Below are 17,548 nucleotides of genomic sequence, written 5' to 3'. Positions count from 1 at the left end.
AACAGAATTAATATGGCACATGTGTAAATCTGCCTAGATCAGGTTGATCTCAAAAACTTAGTGACTGTGCAAGAAGGAGGCTAGTGATGTACCGCACTGCGCTGCAGCGTAGGGGTGGTAGCGATGTGATTTGCTTAAACTCTGTTTATTAGATTACATAATTTGTCAGCCCATCATCTTCCCACTAGTGGGCTAGCCAGTTAGCTTCTGTGCTAACCTGTGGTGGTTTGTACTCCTCAGACATGCTGTGGGTTTGTCACTGAGGTGCTTGGTGATCTTGTGTGTGCTGGTATGACTGATTGTAGCACTTTCAGAGGGCAGGTTCAATAAGTCCAGTGTTCAGCATCTGCTAATTGGGTAAGGTAGCCCATTCTGTTCACCTGTGCACGCAGAGGTATTACGGTGGATGAGCCGCTTTTGTTGTTGTCAGTAGCGGAGGTGCTTCCTCCTGTGGTTGCGGTTTGTACCATACTAAACTGAATGGCTAACTGGAGTTATGTGACCATTGTCAATATCGCTGTTGACAATGTCTGCCTATCTTGCGAGCTATATTTGACCAATAAGTGACACCGAAAATTTTGGTGCCATACTGTTCAAAATAAAGTACTGAAAAATACAAAAAACTTCAGTATATCATGCAACATTACCACAAACACAACATCCCCACTGGTGATGGCAGCATCATGCTGTAGGGATGCTTCTTAGCAGTCGACCCTGGAAGACTTGTACAGGTGGATGGTAAAATGAATGTGGCAGAAAATAGGAAAATACTGGAGGACAATCTTATTGAGTCTGTAAGAGAACTACGGCCTGGGAGAAAGTTGATTTTCCAGCAAGACAATGACCAGGAGCATCCAGCCAAAGCTACTCAGAAATGTTGAAAGACAACAAGGTGGATGTTCTTGAGTGGCCGAGACAAAGCCTTGACCTCAATCCAACAGAGAGGGACTTCAAAAAGGGCTGCACATACCTGATCCCTGTGCAACCTGACAGAGCTTGAGCACTTTCGCAAAGAAGAATGTAGTAAAATGGAAGTGTCCGGATGTGCAGGCCTGACTGAGACCTGTCTTCACAGACTCAGTGCTGTGATTGAAGACAAAGGTGCATTGACTAAATACTGACTTAAAGCTGGTAAATATTTATGCAATCACTTTTTTAAAATCTCACATTTTTATTTAATATTCATTACTTTGTAGAATCTGTCATCCCTTGACATGAAAGTTTTTTTTGTCAAAAAAGCCAAATTATATCGACCATGATTGAGTAATAAAATCATGTAGAGGGTAAAACATCCAAGGAGGTGAATACTTGTTATAGGCATTGTATGAAGGAATTCCCCTCTGTCTGTGAATAAATCAAAGCCTAAGCCTCATCTCAGTGTCTCCAGTCCTCACCAAGGAACCCACAGCAGGTTCATCTGTCTGCTCTCAGGTCAACCATGAGTAATGGCCTATAGGTGCAGCCCACCCAATGGTGAGGTGTGTGTGTGTGGTGTGTGTGTGTGTCTGAATGGAGATGAAATCCAGAGAGTGGCTCTGTTAACCTTTAGTCTTTTAATACTGCTTTCCTCACAGGGCTGTTTAAGACCTCAGGACATCGTTCATCATTATCTGTAAAACACCAGAAGAATACATTTGAACACAATTTCTCACAAATATATTTATTCTGGCAAAATGTTTGCTAATAGCTAATGGCTTTGTTGCCCACAAGGAAAAAAAAATTAGTTTATTGTCACATATACAGATACCTATTTGTAAATGTTGTTCAGACCCACACATTTAGTCTTTAAAACTCACTTTAAAGTTTAAGTAACGAAGATGAACAAAGAAAAAATACTTCAGCTATTGTAGGTCTGTTGATCCTGCCTAAAACTCAATGAACTTATTCGTACATACATACGATATTTACAGTTGATACTTTGATGGTAAATATCAGCTGGAATAAGAATACCTGCTTATTCCAAAAATTTACTTTGTAGACAAAATCTACAGATACTGGTGTTTGCATCCCTACTGTTAAAGGGCAGCATTAATTTTGGTTAAATAATCAAAAAATAAAGGCAAATTAATCACATTAAGATCTTTCCTCTGTCTTCCATGTGATGTGAGACAGGCTTAAAGATGTCGAATGACTTAAGTAGAGGCTGTTGACGAGTTTTCCCTGGCACAAAGTTTTGTCATTCTTTATCTTAAGAAAGTCCTTGTAGTCATCAGGGTGACGCTTTTTTAGATGCAAAATTAAAATGTCGGTGTTAAAGGCGTGTTGTCGAGTCCTCCTCGCATCACATGTACTTTACATACAATGCAAACAGCTGCTTTGCTGTCTTATTCCCGCACCTCAAACTTAACACACACAGCCATGTTGAGTTTGTTGTTGGCGCACGTCCGGCGTCATCGCGTTTGCTTAATTATGACGTCACATTATCGGTCGTACAGATCAGCGTACATTTTATTATCGGCCGATACCAATAGTTAACTTTTTAAGCTATTATCCGCCGATGCCGATAATATCGTGCATCCCTAAAATCAACTTTTATGTCTTAACTTACTGTAACCTGTGATATTTTGCAGGACATTTATGCTGAAATGTTTTGATTGGTTGTGAGATTTGCCAACAATCTTATCTAAGGAATAAACAGCTACATGACAGCGGAGTGACATTTAAAGGCCAAGCTGGCCTACAGATGTTGTTTATCTGAATAGACATTATACCCAGTTAACATCCTATCATTATCTTCCAGGTGAATCAGATCAACACACAGAGTAGATCTAATGGGTCACAGGACATTTATAATTACCACAGGTAGTCTTTAAAGGGATTAAATGTGAAATGACCGAAGCGTGCCCCCTCAGGTACAGCAGCCCGCAAAAAGGATTACAGCTTAAGAACACAACTGTGCCATCTGTGGTTGAGAATCAATCATGAAAGGGATTACAGCGTGCCACTGGAGGACTCTGTATGAAGACTGCAAACGTTCAGAGACTCACACAGGAAAAGCTAAACCGTTCATCTACGGAGGGTTGGGGTTTTGCTCAGTGTTTTGAGAATATGCTGCTGCAAAGATAGCATACGGCTGCTTTTCACTGAAAATGGGCTGTTTGTATCTCCCTGATGTATCTTAGCATCCCCAACTGAAAACACTCATTGTTGGTCTTTATGGGTGAAGTATCACTGCTGGGCACATGATATGATGAAGATGCTGCTATTAAATTAAATATTCATATATATGTTTTGGCTGTTTTTATACTTTTGTTTCTTCTCTTTGCAGTGCCTACACTGAGCCTTTCCCAATGAACCCTGTTTCTGCTGGGCTGTCAGCAGACGAGGACCACGGACGGACCTCAGAGGAGGAGGAGGGGGCTGCAGAGCAATGCTACGACCGGCAGGTGAGACTCAGGATACAAATGCAAGCTATGGTCCCAGCGCATGTAGGGGTGTGCCACAACCACCAGTGTGTGGTAATAGTCGGGTGTTAGCAAACCCATGCATTGTGCTGCAGCACAGCAGAGACCATGTAGATCCTCCTTTGAGTTTTGTCATGTAAAAAAACAAGCACAGTGCACTTTAGGTAGTACTGCCCCTCAACAGTAAATGGCATAGTGATGCAAGTGGATGCTGATATGTATGAAATTAACATTGAAATCTGTAGTGAGGCAGACCCTGATGATGCATGTAAAATATGAAGGCAATGGGATGTGTCAGATGAGAGTTGCATCCACTTCCTGTCTGATGGCGAAGGATCAAAATGGCCACCATGGCCACTGGAATATCTGTTAATGAAACATGTCAACGTTGGGACAAATATTGAGGACTTCAGGTAAAAATCAGAGCATGACAGGTTCAACACACTAAGAGGAATACAGAAATGACCTATTTGCATCACTTCCTGTTGGCAGAGGAGGGCGCTATGATGAGCTGTTTCCATGTGGATGTGTTCAGTGTGATACTGATGTGCTGCCATAAAACTCTGAAGTTAAAAGTTACATCAGTTTTCAGTGAATAATTGTCCAAAAAGAGGCATTATTTTGAAATTCCAGTGAAGCAGGTAGTTTTCCTGTTGGGATTTTGGGATGGGTCGAAGAGGCTTTTTTGTAGGTGTGTCATGGTGCATGTGCAGACTGAAGATCATCTGCCTAAGTTCAATGCTGTTTGGGGGCTGAATTTTTTTAATAATGAAAGAGGAAAAAGTGAGAAATTAAATTTTGTTTTGACAGAACTGGCTGTCATGAACTTATTATGTTGGTGCATGATTTGATAGAGGCTCCATGTGTGATCGTCTGTGGGAAGCTTAGTGGTTATTGGTATAAGCACTAAAGAGTTATGAACAATAATTGTTTTTTATACCATGTTTTTTGAGAAAATTGGTGAAAAAAGGGGCTATCAAGTCTTGTATTAAGGTTGGGACCTCATTACAGGCGTGAAAACGTCTGCCCAGCACAAGCTTTTATCTTCAACTTGTGTAGTTTGAGGAAAAACAAGTCTAGTGTGAAGCAGATAAGTCCCCTTGGTCTCAAGGTTGTCTAGTTTAAGCAAAAAAATCTTGAGTCAATATGTTAAGGCCCCCAATCAGACCTCAAAGAGGTGAAAAAATCAAGCAAAGCAAATACAATAGGGATCTCACCCGACCCTTGGTTGGTGCTCGGGCCCTAATTAAGACAGAACAGAGAGTGGCCAGTTCAATGCTTGAAGCAGCAAATTCATGCAGAGAAATCAAGACGATAAATAATAAAGAATGCTGCAGAAGTCCTACTGAAGGCTAACTGTGATGTATCAACGGGCCTTTGGCTGGAACGTTTTACAATTTATAAGGATGTAATGAGACTTTCAATACAACCACAAACCCAGGCAGAAGCATTGTTTATTTAAAGATGTTTTAGCTAATTGTTGCTGAATATAGATCTGGCTTTTTTATAGTTTTTAAGATTTGAAAAAGTACTCTTTTTGTAAAATAGTTTGGCAATATATTATTGGTGTAATTTGTATAAAGGAATTTATACATCATTTTATAGGCAACCATACAACTACAAAACACAATTTTTTAATTCATGAAGAAATAATGTACATTTAATAAGGACGATAAATCATCATAGGACAGGTCGTAGGTGCTTCATCATAATTTTATATGGTTAGGTTTAAGGTCAGGGTTTGTATACCAAAAGTTAAAATTCAAATACCTGACCTGCAAAACCTAATCGCATAACAAAAGATAAAGCAGATTAAACAGTCTTACATGAAAAAAAAGCTTGTCCTCCATAAAACATTTAAACACAACTAACATAGCTAAGGCTTAAGCTAACAAAGCTATATAATCTACCTAAACAGTGTAGCTACATAGCCAATGTCGCTAAAGGGAAAGTTAGTAAAGCTACATTAGTTACCTATCTATGTAGGCAATGTAGCTAAAGCAAAAGCTAGTAAAGCTACATTAGCTTCATAGCTACGTTGACAATGTTGTTATGTAGCTAATGTGAAAGGTAACAAAGCTACATTAGCTACATTAGCTACCTAGCTATGTAGCTAATGTAACTAAAGCAAAAGCAAACAAATCTAAGTTAGCATTAATGCAATGTAGATAGTGTAGATATGTAGCTAAAGTGAAAGCTAACAACCCTACATTAGCTACATAAGCTACATAGACAATGTAGCTATGTAGCCAATGTATCTAAAGCAAAAGCTAACAGAGTTCCATGTAAGTTATGTTAGCATATGCTTCGTTTGCTAAAACTAATGTAGCTACATTAGCTTAGTATGACTATCGTACTTCTTATTCCTGGAAAAACAAGTTAAATAAAAAAGTGTTCACTTAGAGCTTCTGCACATCATAGACTTTTTTGCCACAATGTTTTGTTTTGTTTTTACCAGGCACATGTATGCACCCCACTGGAAAGAGCTTTGTGACCCACTTATGGGTCCAGACCCATCAGTTAAGAACCACTGCTTTGTCATCCAAAATCAAATAAGTCATTCATCAGTTAAGTAAAACATTTGTGCATTTACATTGAAAGTTTGAAGGAAATCTGACAAAGTGCTATTGAGATATTGCATTTATAAGAATGGCAGGATAGACACAGACCGACCATGGATGGATGGACAGAAAAATAAGGCTTCCAGGCAAGGCTACTGCCAGCACAGAGACATTAAAATGCTGATTAAAGTGTATTCTTAAACCAGTATCGTGATATCTACCTTATTGTTCAATCAGTGTTACATTAAATCCCTACTATACAAATTTGGAACATGTGAATGAAAATCCCATGCTCCCAAAGTTGAAATGTATCACTCTAGACTTCCGTACAGTAAAAGTCGGCCATTTTACAGTTGCTGAGACTTGGACCCCTCCTTTCCTGCTCCTACCACAATAACACCACAATCCTTCTCCCTTTACGACACACACATTTCCTTGTTTGCCATCTCTTCAAAGAAAAAATACAGTAAATTAAAGACAGAAAAAGAAAAGATGACCAGAGAGACTCCACTTGGCCCTGGGATCAGATCGTTCAATGAGTGCTTGGTTGCTTTTGGCGGAAACAAGGAACGGTTTTTCTTTGATTCAGTGTTTGGGAATCGTCACAGAGGAAAAAATAACACTGATACAGCTCTGCTGGTAAACCCCTAAATGGCTGCCGTGTTTTGTTTTGGTTGGGATGTTTTGAGTCCCAGTGATTAGCCTTTAAATCAATGGGCAGCACTGTTGTCAACACGGCCTCTCATACATAATGCATCTGAATTTAAACGTCTGGTGTTTGAGAGAGCCCTCATGTCTATGCTGCATAGTAATGAAATAATCAGTCTCTTTTGACAGCAGAGTCTAACAAAAAAAGTGAATTTGTTTTTTCGCCACTCTCCTTGGCTGCTGTTGCCATTAATGTTTGAGAGGAATAAGAGCCCACAGAGAGCCTTTGAACATTAGTGCTGTTCATTCATCTCCCACTGTTCTCCTCCCTGTCACACAGATTGATGGCCATTCCCGGGCTTTCTACGTCGCTAAAGAGCTTGTCGACTCAGAGAGGCTGTGAGTATCTGCACTTGTGGATTTCCCTCATTGTGCACATGTCATCACATACGACACAGCTGCATACAAATCCAATATGTATGCTTTTAGCCTTAAAACCACCGTATCCTCCACATTTACCTTTTTTGCTCATCTGCTGATTTATTAAGCTGCATGCAGAGAAAGTGGCAGACAATTACGCAGGTGTCTTGTGTAATTTATTAAATCACCATCCTTGTCCTTGCCCTGATTCGTACTTAACCAGTCTTTGATGTAGTTTTCTCATCCTGCATGATAATTTAATGAGTCTTCTAGAAAGATTAACACACTTAAGTTGAAGGCTATAAATCCCTTTTTTCCTCTCTTTCCTTGTGTTCCAGACATGTCAGCGCTCTCAAGCACCTTCACGAGGTAAGAAAACCCTTCACATCAGTGCTGTATTAGATTTAAATGTCTCCTGCTTTGAGAGCCTATTAAAGTTTCTTGAAAACCTCCAGATAACATCACATCCTGTGTGTCTGCTCCCTAGTCTCTGTCTCCGTCTTCTCCTCCTCCCGCCTGTCGTAAGGCTCTGCTCAGGTTTATCAATGTTGTTGCAGCAAGATCTACTTCCTGGTCTTGACAAAGTTGACGTGTCATTCTCTGGTGTGGTCGGTTGTAAGACGACAGCGTGCGTCCACCAGGCGCTCTCACTGATGCAGCCCGTATATCTAAGCTGATATGTATACTCTGATACTATTGCCACTCTTCTGGCAGTCTGCCACCTAAAGGTCACACAAAGGATGTGGAGGGGGCTTTTATTTTGGTAGTACTCGATGCAAAGTGCCCTTTGGCTTCTTTGTCTCAAAATAGAGAATTTTTAGCTCAAGTGTTGTTAATGCAGGATGTAGATTTTAAAGATGAGGGGCCCACTTTTGAAGGTGCACCTGCCATCTGAAGCTCTTGGTACAGATCTAATCTGATGGCACTCTTTCAGTGAGTCTTCTTTTGTTTGATGTTTCTGCTTGTAAGAGGGGATTTTTCGCATAGGCTGTATAAAACATGAAATGTGGACATAGTCTCAGTGATGTTGCTCATTGGTTCCTGAAGTATGAATGATCCTGGGTGCCAGGGTCATGCCTGAATGCATGTTGATTTCCATGCGGGCAGCACTGAGAGGCTGAGCTGGAGGTTTCTGAGCGTGTCAGTCACAGACGGCTATCACAGCTACCAAATCATAGTTAAGAAGAAAATCTAAGAACGCTCCAGAAAACTCTTATACACAATTGAGCACAATACAAGAGCAAAATCACATGTTTGAATTATGAATATGAGCTGAACACAAAAGTTAAAATGTTTAGATTGTTTCCAATGGCAATGCTGTCTAAATGAGTGAGATCATAATCTATTATCATAGTTATTCTGGAAAAAATAAGACATGATCTCTCCTCTATTTTCACCACAACAGTCCAGCTACAGACCGTGCATCTCTGACTGACCCTCTCACACCATTCATTTGAGACTTGGTCCGTGTCAGAATGAAAGTGCCATAATTTTCTGGTAAAATGTATTTCCAGTTTTTGTTTTTTTTTAATCAAATTTATTCATAAAAAAGTCTGGGAGATACATTCATGAAAAAACATATTGTAAACATTACAGACTAAGGAACATTTCATATCCTTAATAAAATAGAGTAATAGGTCAGAGCTTAGCTTTATGCGCATTAGCGACATTAGCTATGAAGCTACGTTATCTACGTAGCTTATGCAGCTAACAGAGGTGCATAGTTTGCTGCGTTAGAATGAAGGATTCACTTTTTTTCCTGTAAGCAGACATTACTCAGCTATATTAAATTTTTATAATCAGATTTTGCAGATCAGATTTTTAACTTTCAATTTCTGGTATCCTAACTCTGAAGTTAAAAGTTTTAGCGTATATTTTCGTTCTGACACAGACAGGGTCATAAGAGATGTAGTGTCTGCAGGCATACCCCTCTTATTTTCACCAATACCCTCCCCTTTTTCATTTAAAGTGTAAGTGAACCCCCGGCTCAGAGCTAACTCCGCCCGCCTCTGTAATTCAAAAAAATGCACAGAAAGTGAACAGTGTGGCTCTGAGAGGAGGGAGGGGGAAAAGGACAGGGCTTTCCAGATGAGGCGGGAGTGACAGTGATGTCCCTTTATCAGAGAGAGACACAGACAGAGTCCCACAGCACTGCTGCCTCATAGCGATCTTTTAAAGTGGAGGACTTTCCCCCTCTAGAGTCCCTCTGATGCAGGCTATAGTGCCGTGGTGGACTGTGGTGGTTCTGAGCACTACCTGTTTGGTCCATTAGCTCCAGCAGCAGCGTTACTATAGCCGGAGCTCTCAGAGCCGAGACAGTGCAGGTGCAGGCAGGAGAGGATGGGAGTGGTCTCTGAATGGTAAAGTCAGTTAGAGGCAGTAACGCTCTACCTTTTATATAGTTTGTGATGTAGAAACCTGAGGTGAACAATTCGGCAATTTAAGAATGGCTTCTTAGATTCATCTTGAGAACAAATTTAAGAAAAACCTTTGGAGGATATTGAGAAATGAGACCGTATTTTTCTGTGCTTTATATAAAGTGTAATTTGATTGGTACCATTTACAAAAACTGTTTTACTGACCTATCAATCAAATGTCACCTAAATATTCCACACAAATAACACAAAAGCAGTCAAAACAGCAGTTTATTTTAATCCAAAAGGAAGGTCATACAGAAGAGGTCAAACCGGCAGCACGTGTCAAAGAATGGTCTGAACATGCTGCTATGAAGTTGATATTTTCCAGCACAAATCTGACAGGAAGAGGCATTGAAGCTGGACAAACCCATCAGTCAGCCTGTACCTTCTAACCTTCAACAAGGTCATAACCTGAATTTCTCGTGTCCCTCCCTCAGCATGATTTATGGATGCCTGCCGGCTGTATAAAAGCAGCTGATTTGTGTAATGTGTAATTTGATGCCATTAAACAGCAACTAATGCAAATATTATACAATGGACTGCTCTAATAATCATAAATCTGCGACCTCATCATGATGCTCAATTATACTAATTAGCTGCTGCATGCCAGAGCACAGACAGAGACATATGTTGCAAGTTAATATGGGCATTAGACGATAAAGTTCAAGTGTAGACTGAATTATTTAAAGCTCCTGCAGTGAATGTATCACCTCCTGTGGAAAAAAGCAGTACCTCTTATCTCACCCTTCTTTTCAAAGACATATGAACAAATTATTACAAATACTTTTTCTGGAAAATGTTTAAATGGGCTGTTTCTTCACTAAACACTTGGTCCACAGTAACACTTACAGGTATAAAGAAATCGATATCTAGAAGTAGTCCATTTCATTGCTAATGATCCTGTTTGGATATAATGAGCCATCGGTATTAACTCCAGTCAGTATCATTACAAGCCTAACTCTGCTCTTAGACATTTTAAACATTTTTAGGCAAGGTATCAGTTCAAACAAATAACATCATAACAGCCTCTGAATAACCTGAGTATAAACAAAATGTAGTATTAAATAAAGATTTGCTTTATTTGGTGAAAAAACATCCAAACCTACCTGGCCCTGTTTGAAGAAGTTAGGCCCCCTAAACCTAATAATTAGCAACTGATTGCTTGCTTGCAAAGGTTGGAATTTTGGCCCACTCTGTTTTAATTTGGCCACATTATAGGGTTTTTGAGCATTAACGGCCTGTTTAAGGTCATGCCACAGTATCTCAACCAGATTTAAGACTCTGAATAGGCCATTCCAAAAGCTTTATTTTGTGTTTTATTTTAGAAGCCATTTAGAGGTGGACTTGCTGGTGTTTTTTTGGATCATTGTCCTGCTGCATAACCCAAGTGTACTTGAGCTTGAGGTCACGAACTGATGGCTGGACTTTCAACTTCAGGATTTTCTTGTAGAGAAAAGAATTCATGGTTCCATTAATGACAGCAAGTTGTTCAATTTTACTCAACATCTTTAGGCAAAACTGCTCAAGCTCTGTCAGGTTGCATGGGGACTTGTTATCTTTAAACTATTTCTGTGCAGCTTTCGCTGTATGTTTAAGGTCATTGTCTTGCTGGAAAATAAGCCTCCAAGCAGTAGTTCTCTCGCAGACTGAATAAGATTGTCCCCCAGGATTTTCCAATATTTTGCCACAGTCATTTTACCCTCTGCCTTTACAACCCTTCTAGGGCTGGCTACCAACTGCTGAGAAGCATCCCCACATCATAATGCTGCTGCCAACGTGCTTCACAGTGGGGATTATGTGTTTGTGGTGATGTGTAGAATTTGGCCTCTGTTCCAGACATAGTGTCTTGTCTGATGGCCAAAAAGCACCATCTTGGTCTCATCAAACCAAAAAACTTTCTTCCACATGACCATGGAGTCTCCCACATGCCTCTTGGTGAACTCTTGTCCAGATTTAATTTGATTTTTCTTCAACAGTGGCTTTCTCTTTGCAACTCACCCATAACTTTTTGTCTGGTGAAGAACCCCAGCAACAGTTGTTGTATGCAGAGTCTCTCCCATCTCAGCTGCTGAAGTTTGTAACTCCTTCAGAGTAGTCGTAGGTGTCTTGGTGGCCTCTCTCACTAGTCTCCTTCTTTCACAGTCAGATTCAAATATGTGTTGTATCAATTCCATTTCTTGATAATGGTGCCTTAGATATTTTTGTATGCATCCCCTGGCTTATACTTTTCAAAAACCTTTTCTCTGAGTTTCTTGGAGTGTTCTTTTGTCATCATGGTGTAATGGTAGCCAGGGATACTGACTAATCAGTGACTGGATCCTCCAGACACTGGTATGTTTATACTACAATCACTTGAGACACATTCACTGCACTCAGGTGATCCTCATTTCACTGATTGTGAGATTAGCACCAATTGATTGGACCTCTGTTGAATTAGGTCAGTCACTTTAAAGGGGGTGAATATTTATGCAGCCACTTATTTTACATTACATATTTTTTATTTCATTGACATTACTTTGTAGACATTTGTTTCCACACTGAAATAAAGAGGGTTTTTTTGTAAAAAAAAAAAAAAAAAAAAGTTGTTAAAAAAGCAAATTTATATTGGCCACGAGTGATTTATTAAATCAATAAAGGGTAAAATATCCAAGGGGGTGTTAGTTCTTATAGGCACTGTGCAAACACACGTAGTTTAGGGAAGAAATAACAGCAGCAGGAGTGTTAAGTGAGAGGTACACATGAGCTATTGTTCCATTGTTTGATAAGGAATAACAAGAATACAAAGAATTTCCAGACCCTGTGTCCACATAGGAAGGGAGGCCGTGCTCCTCTTCTGAAGGCCTTTCCCTTTAACAGCTACATGTGAGCCTCAGACTTATTATTTTTTCTCATTCATAACCTTTGATATGTGAACAGATTCTCTGAGCTGAGTTATGACCAAGCATGACTGGCTGCTCAACCGACTGCTTAACATTGCTTCTTGACCTGCCTTTCGTGAGGAAAATCGGGATAAAGTGGAGTGTAAGGGTGAAATTGAGAGTAAAGCTGTCTCCATTCACAGATCTGAGCGTGTGCGTACATGTGTGAGTTTGTGTGTAACCTCAGAGACAGTTACAACCCGAGTTGTTAAAGTAGCTGTTCTGCTCCCCAGCAGACGTGATGAATGTTAATTCATAAGCGATCGATTGTGCATGATGAACGATATGTTCTGGAGCACAGAGTGTCACCACGTTATCTCTCCGCCAATTGGGATGACTCTATTTGTTTTATGTCTGTGCTTTACTCACTCCAAACATTTATCTTTAACAGAAGCAAACTGAAGCTTTATATATGACATTACTTTGTCAGAGAAAACAGGTTGACACCTCCTATGATTCACCTGCTTTCAGCAATTTTTGTCTTCCTTTGCTGAGTAGAGAAATAACCTTCTTTCTGCCTCTTTACTCCCATAATTCCTGATGTTGGTCTACTTAGTCTCTGACACTGCAGCTATTTATGCTGTTCTGATATTTCATTTGTGCTGAATGGACTTCCAAAGGCCAGAACTCTCTGTATATCAGTGAACTTTCAGGTTTTTTGCCAACAGAAACATGAAAAAATGGGGGCTATGCACTAAACAGCATTGTGTCATAGAAAACCAAGGTCATTATGCAATAACACCTGGTGTGTAACAAGCAGTGCCGCCTTTCCTGAATGCCTGAACAGAGCCCAAAGTGGGGATGAGGCACTGAGGTGATTTGAAGGGAGGGGGGCAGGAAGGATGTTTAGGAGGATCTGACCTTCCTTCCTTCCATTTTTCTCCCCCTCGTCTTTCCTCATTCCTCCATGCTTTTTCATGTCTCCTGCCCTCCCTCCCTTCCTCCTCTAACAATCTTTTTGTTTGTCACACTTTGGCACTTAAGTCTCTCCTCACTTATCCTGTTTTTCCCTCTCCATTGTAGGACTTCAGGTCAGCAGCGATGGAGGCAGAGGGTGAAGATGGGGAGCCTGTCCTGGAGGAGCAGAGGTTAGGAGAGATACTGGGCGTGCTCCCCCAGGTCTACAACCTTCACAGCAGCATCCTGTCAGAGCTGGAGGAGCGTGTCAGTCAGTGGTAAGACACACCAAAGGATTTACAGGTGTCAGTGTGCTATGGCAAAATGTGCAAAGACATATAGAACTCAGAAAGACCAATCCAGTATAATCCAGTAGTCAAGATACTCTGGGTATGGCTTTAATTGATCAAATAAAAAAAGCCCGGTATAGCTGCTGTCATCATTACACTGAAGAGCTTATTAAAAGACCTCTGTGCCCTTTAATATTCATGCTAACCTCCTGTTCTTTTCATATTCATGATGGAGTGCTGATTCTTCACAGGATATATTTATATTCTGAGGAATACACATAAGGTTTTTTGAACTTTTTGCAGGGACTAAGAGGGAAACTGTGACACTTATGTCTATAAAATCCATATAAGGCAGTTAGCTGGCTTTGCTTAGCATGAGATTTGGAAACAGAACAAAAAGCTAGCTTACTGAAGTAAAAAAGTCTTAACCTAAAGTCCATGTAAAGCCAGCGTATATGTATATGTATATGTGTATGTATATGTATATGTAAGTAAATAAAAAAAGAAAAATGCATTTGCAGGAAAGAAATATCCCTCTTATCCCCCAAACTCTGACCTCCAGGGATTGTGCACTTGTGTTCTGCAGAAATAGCCAGGATAACTACAAACGGAAGTGTTAAAACTTGCAGTAACTGGGCCCACAAGTGGCCCAGGTTCAACTCCTGCAAAGTCAGATATGCCGACACACACAGCGCTGCGTTCACTGGCTCTGCTGATCCTGTTTCTGCTTTTGTAACACCTCTATTACCACCTCTGAAGATGGCACAGAGGCTGATATTACCTATTTGTACTTTTTACTATCGGCATAGCCAAATTTTTTCATCCCGAAGGTGCTCGATGAGGTCAGGACTCTGTGCGAGCCAGTCAGGTTCCTCCACACCAAATTCATCAAACCAAGTTTTTATAGTCCCTGCTTTGTGTACTGGGACACGGTCATATTGGAATATTAAAGGGCCTTCCCAAAATTAGCCACAAAGTTGGAAGCATAGCATTGTCAAAAATGTCTTGGTATGCTGATGGCTCTCAACCATTTATATCAAAAGTTCAGGATGCCAAATACTCCGGATGAAGATGGCTGGTTAAAGTTAATAGTTGCATTGTATTTGATAGAAAGTGGATTTTTACATTGAGGTTTGTTCTTAAAAAAACATTTCATTTACTTTACTTGAAATGTTTTTATAGTGTCTGATTTTACTGTCTGCACAGGGAGGAGAGCCAGAGGGTGGTGGATGTCATCCTGTCTCGTCAGGAGGATTTCCGTGTGTTTGACACCTACATCTCAGAGTATGATCGCAGCATGTCTTTACTGGAGGAGAGCTGCAGGAAAAACCCGGCCTTCGCTAGTATCGTCAAGAAATATGAGGTAAAACCCTGAACACATAAATGCTGCTCTTAATTTTGTCCCTCTCACTAGCTTCACATATGTGAATCTCAGATTTTCATGGTTGTGGTGGTGGAGTGGCACCTTACGGGTGCTTCACGGGTTCAGAGCTTAAATCTTGTTTTTCCCCTCACATACAGCCACACAGCTTTTTTCACCCAGCTTCTACACAGAGATAAGGTCTTTTTAAAGCCTTTTATGCCATCACTCTTCACGAAACTGACCTTTCCACTGTCATGCTCGCATATTTTATTCCCACTCAACACAAAATATCCATTTTTTCCCCGGCATGGATCTCTTCATCTTTTATCCCCCATGGAGAGCAGTGAAGTGGGATTCAGGTGACGGGATCATAATTCAGCTTATTCTAATACCATTGTGCAGAGTGTGTGCCTTCATGGCCCACTTTATCAAACTTTATCCTCATATTCAATAAGAGTGGGTGTATTCCCAGCCAGTAACAATGAAAGTGACTACTTTAAATAAAGGACAGGATATTAAGAGAGCCTATAAAGATAAGACCACAGAGATAGAGCCATAAATTTCTCATTTCTATGTGGCTGTGTTCTGATCTATAGCACCGAGCCATAAATTATAGAATTAAAAGAGCCTTTTAGCATCTCCCTGAATAAAGACAAAGGCAATTATTTTCTCATAATGTCTTTTTAAGTGATAAGACATTGTATAAGGGCCGTTGTAGAGCTTCAACACAAAGCCTAAATCAACAGCCTTTGGTTTAATGTTGGATTTCATAAAGTTACCTTTTCTCCTGAGCACCTTTCTCCCTGGATGCACACTGAGCTGCTTCATGCTGTATTACTCTCTGTGAGCGGCTGACATGATGGTTCGAGGCATTTCTAGTTTGATAAGAAAAGCAAACGGACAAGGCACCAACTGTCCGCCCTCATGAATATTCAACCACAGCTGCCCTATGCCAAAAGAATTTGGGTCTGGCAAATTTTAGCGATTTTAATGTCAACTGAAAAAAGTGAAGGTGGGAAAGGAAAACTGTAAACAATCACTTTCTACAGTAAACGATGACCTTTAGTGTCTCACCGAATGTGCTGTTGTGTCAACCTACTGAAGTCAAATATTCAGCACTAACTGACTATAGCCTACAGACCCTTTTCATGCATCATTAACTATCAATTGCTATCCTGAAAGCTGTTTATGCTTTTACATGACGATACTTTTTTAAACAGGTTACTGCAACTCTGACAGAGTGCAGTGTCACTTTTCACAATAGCTGTGTTTGAAATCAGAAATGATTCACTATAGTGCACTAAATATATAGGAGTTCAGATTCTCATAGAGCATTGTTATACCTCATATAGTGCAGACATTGTATTCCACATTGTCTTGTGAAAACCAGTGAATAACCCAGCAATGTTTACTATCATGCATTGTGGTTTTAAAGCTTTAACAAGCAGAGAGTGTTGATTTTGTGCGCTCATACATGACAGAGAGATGAGAGAACAACCAGTGTTAATAAACAGAAGAGCTCATGTTTGGAGGTGCATTTACTGACATCTGATACCTGTTTAGATAAAGCACTTAAGATTTAGAATGTCATGATTTTTCCCCATAATGATTACAGGCATGAGACCATTATTTTTATAAACATTTCTCTGTGTGTTTTTTTATGCACTGCAGTGGACAAAGATGATATCAACAGTCCTCCCCTACTTGATTTTGACTGGTCAACTATAGAGACATGACATTGACAAGCAAGGCATTAATCCAAAATCTGATCTGTTTTCAAATGAGTGTAGTGACATTTAACAAGTGATGCAGAGGTGAATAATTTCCCCCCCTGTTGAACACAAATAATTACTTTTGCCAAGAAGGTTATGTGAACGGGTGGGTTTGTTTGTTGGTTTGTTGGTTTGCTGGTTTGTTAGCAATATAACTCAAAAAGTCATGGACGGATTTTTATGAAATTTTCAGGAAATGTCAGAAATGGTATAAGGAAGAACTGATTAGATTTTGGGACTGATCCGGATCACAGTCTGGATCCAGGATTTTTTTAAAGGATTCTGTACTATTGGGAGATAGGGCTAATGGCGGTGGTCTCTACTGTTACCACTTTACACCAGGAGATGGCGGACATGAGTAACTTATTCAACGTTTTGGAGGTTATAGAGTTTGAAAGACGCAAGCCCGGTCGAGGAGACGAGTCAGAGCGTAACAGAGAGAAAGACAGCAAATTATAGCGAGAATACTCACAATGCTGGGAGGAACAGAGGAATATTCACTTCCCCACGTAGCAAAGCAAATGCTTTGCCTCACTGTGTCTCCACCCCACCAGGGAGGGAGTAATCGGCAAATTAGATTTAGGGAGTGATCCAGATCACCGTCTGGATCCAGGAATGTTTTTAAAGGATTCTTCACTATTGGGAGATAGGGCTAATGATGGAGGTCTGTGCTCTCTTAGTGCTTTTCTAGTTATCATTTTATTTAGCTGACTAGTCTAAAGTCAAGTCATTAAATGTTCCCGTAAACCAACTTCTTACTACAGTGGTAAAATAGCTACACAACACTTCAGTGCAAAGTTGGTTTACAGAATGTGGTCAATGTTAGCAATGCTAGCACCGCTAGCCTTTGACCCTCTC

At 40.2% G+C, this 17,548-nt stretch overlaps 1 protein-coding gene across 3 annotated transcripts in view; it reads left to right on the top strand.

Annotated features, from left to right (window-relative positions):
* Positions 1 to 17,548, top strand: part of LOC121506549 (FYVE, RhoGEF and PH domain-containing protein 5-like) — a 57,962-nt gene that overhangs the window by 16,444 nt on the left and 23,970 nt on the right. For all 3 annotated transcript variants that reach the window (XM_041782388.1, XM_041782389.1, XM_041782387.1), the window contains exons 3-7: positions 3,269 to 3,386; positions 6,954 to 7,012; positions 7,372 to 7,402; positions 13,392 to 13,543; positions 14,762 to 14,918. In XM_041782388.1, coding sequence (XP_041638322.1) covers positions 3,269 to 3,386; positions 6,954 to 7,012; positions 7,372 to 7,402; positions 13,392 to 13,543; positions 14,762 to 14,918 — 517 coding nt within the window. The remainder of the gene's footprint in view (positions 1 to 3,268; positions 3,387 to 6,953; positions 7,013 to 7,371; positions 7,403 to 13,391; positions 13,544 to 14,761; positions 14,919 to 17,548) is intronic.

This window comes from Cheilinus undulatus, linkage group 3 (genome assembly GCF_018320785.1).
Source record: "Cheilinus undulatus linkage group 3, ASM1832078v1, whole genome shotgun sequence".
NCBI lineage: Eukaryota > Metazoa > Chordata > Actinopteri > Labriformes > Labridae > Cheilinus > Cheilinus undulatus.
This window is presented reverse-complemented; position numbering and strand designations above follow the sequence as displayed.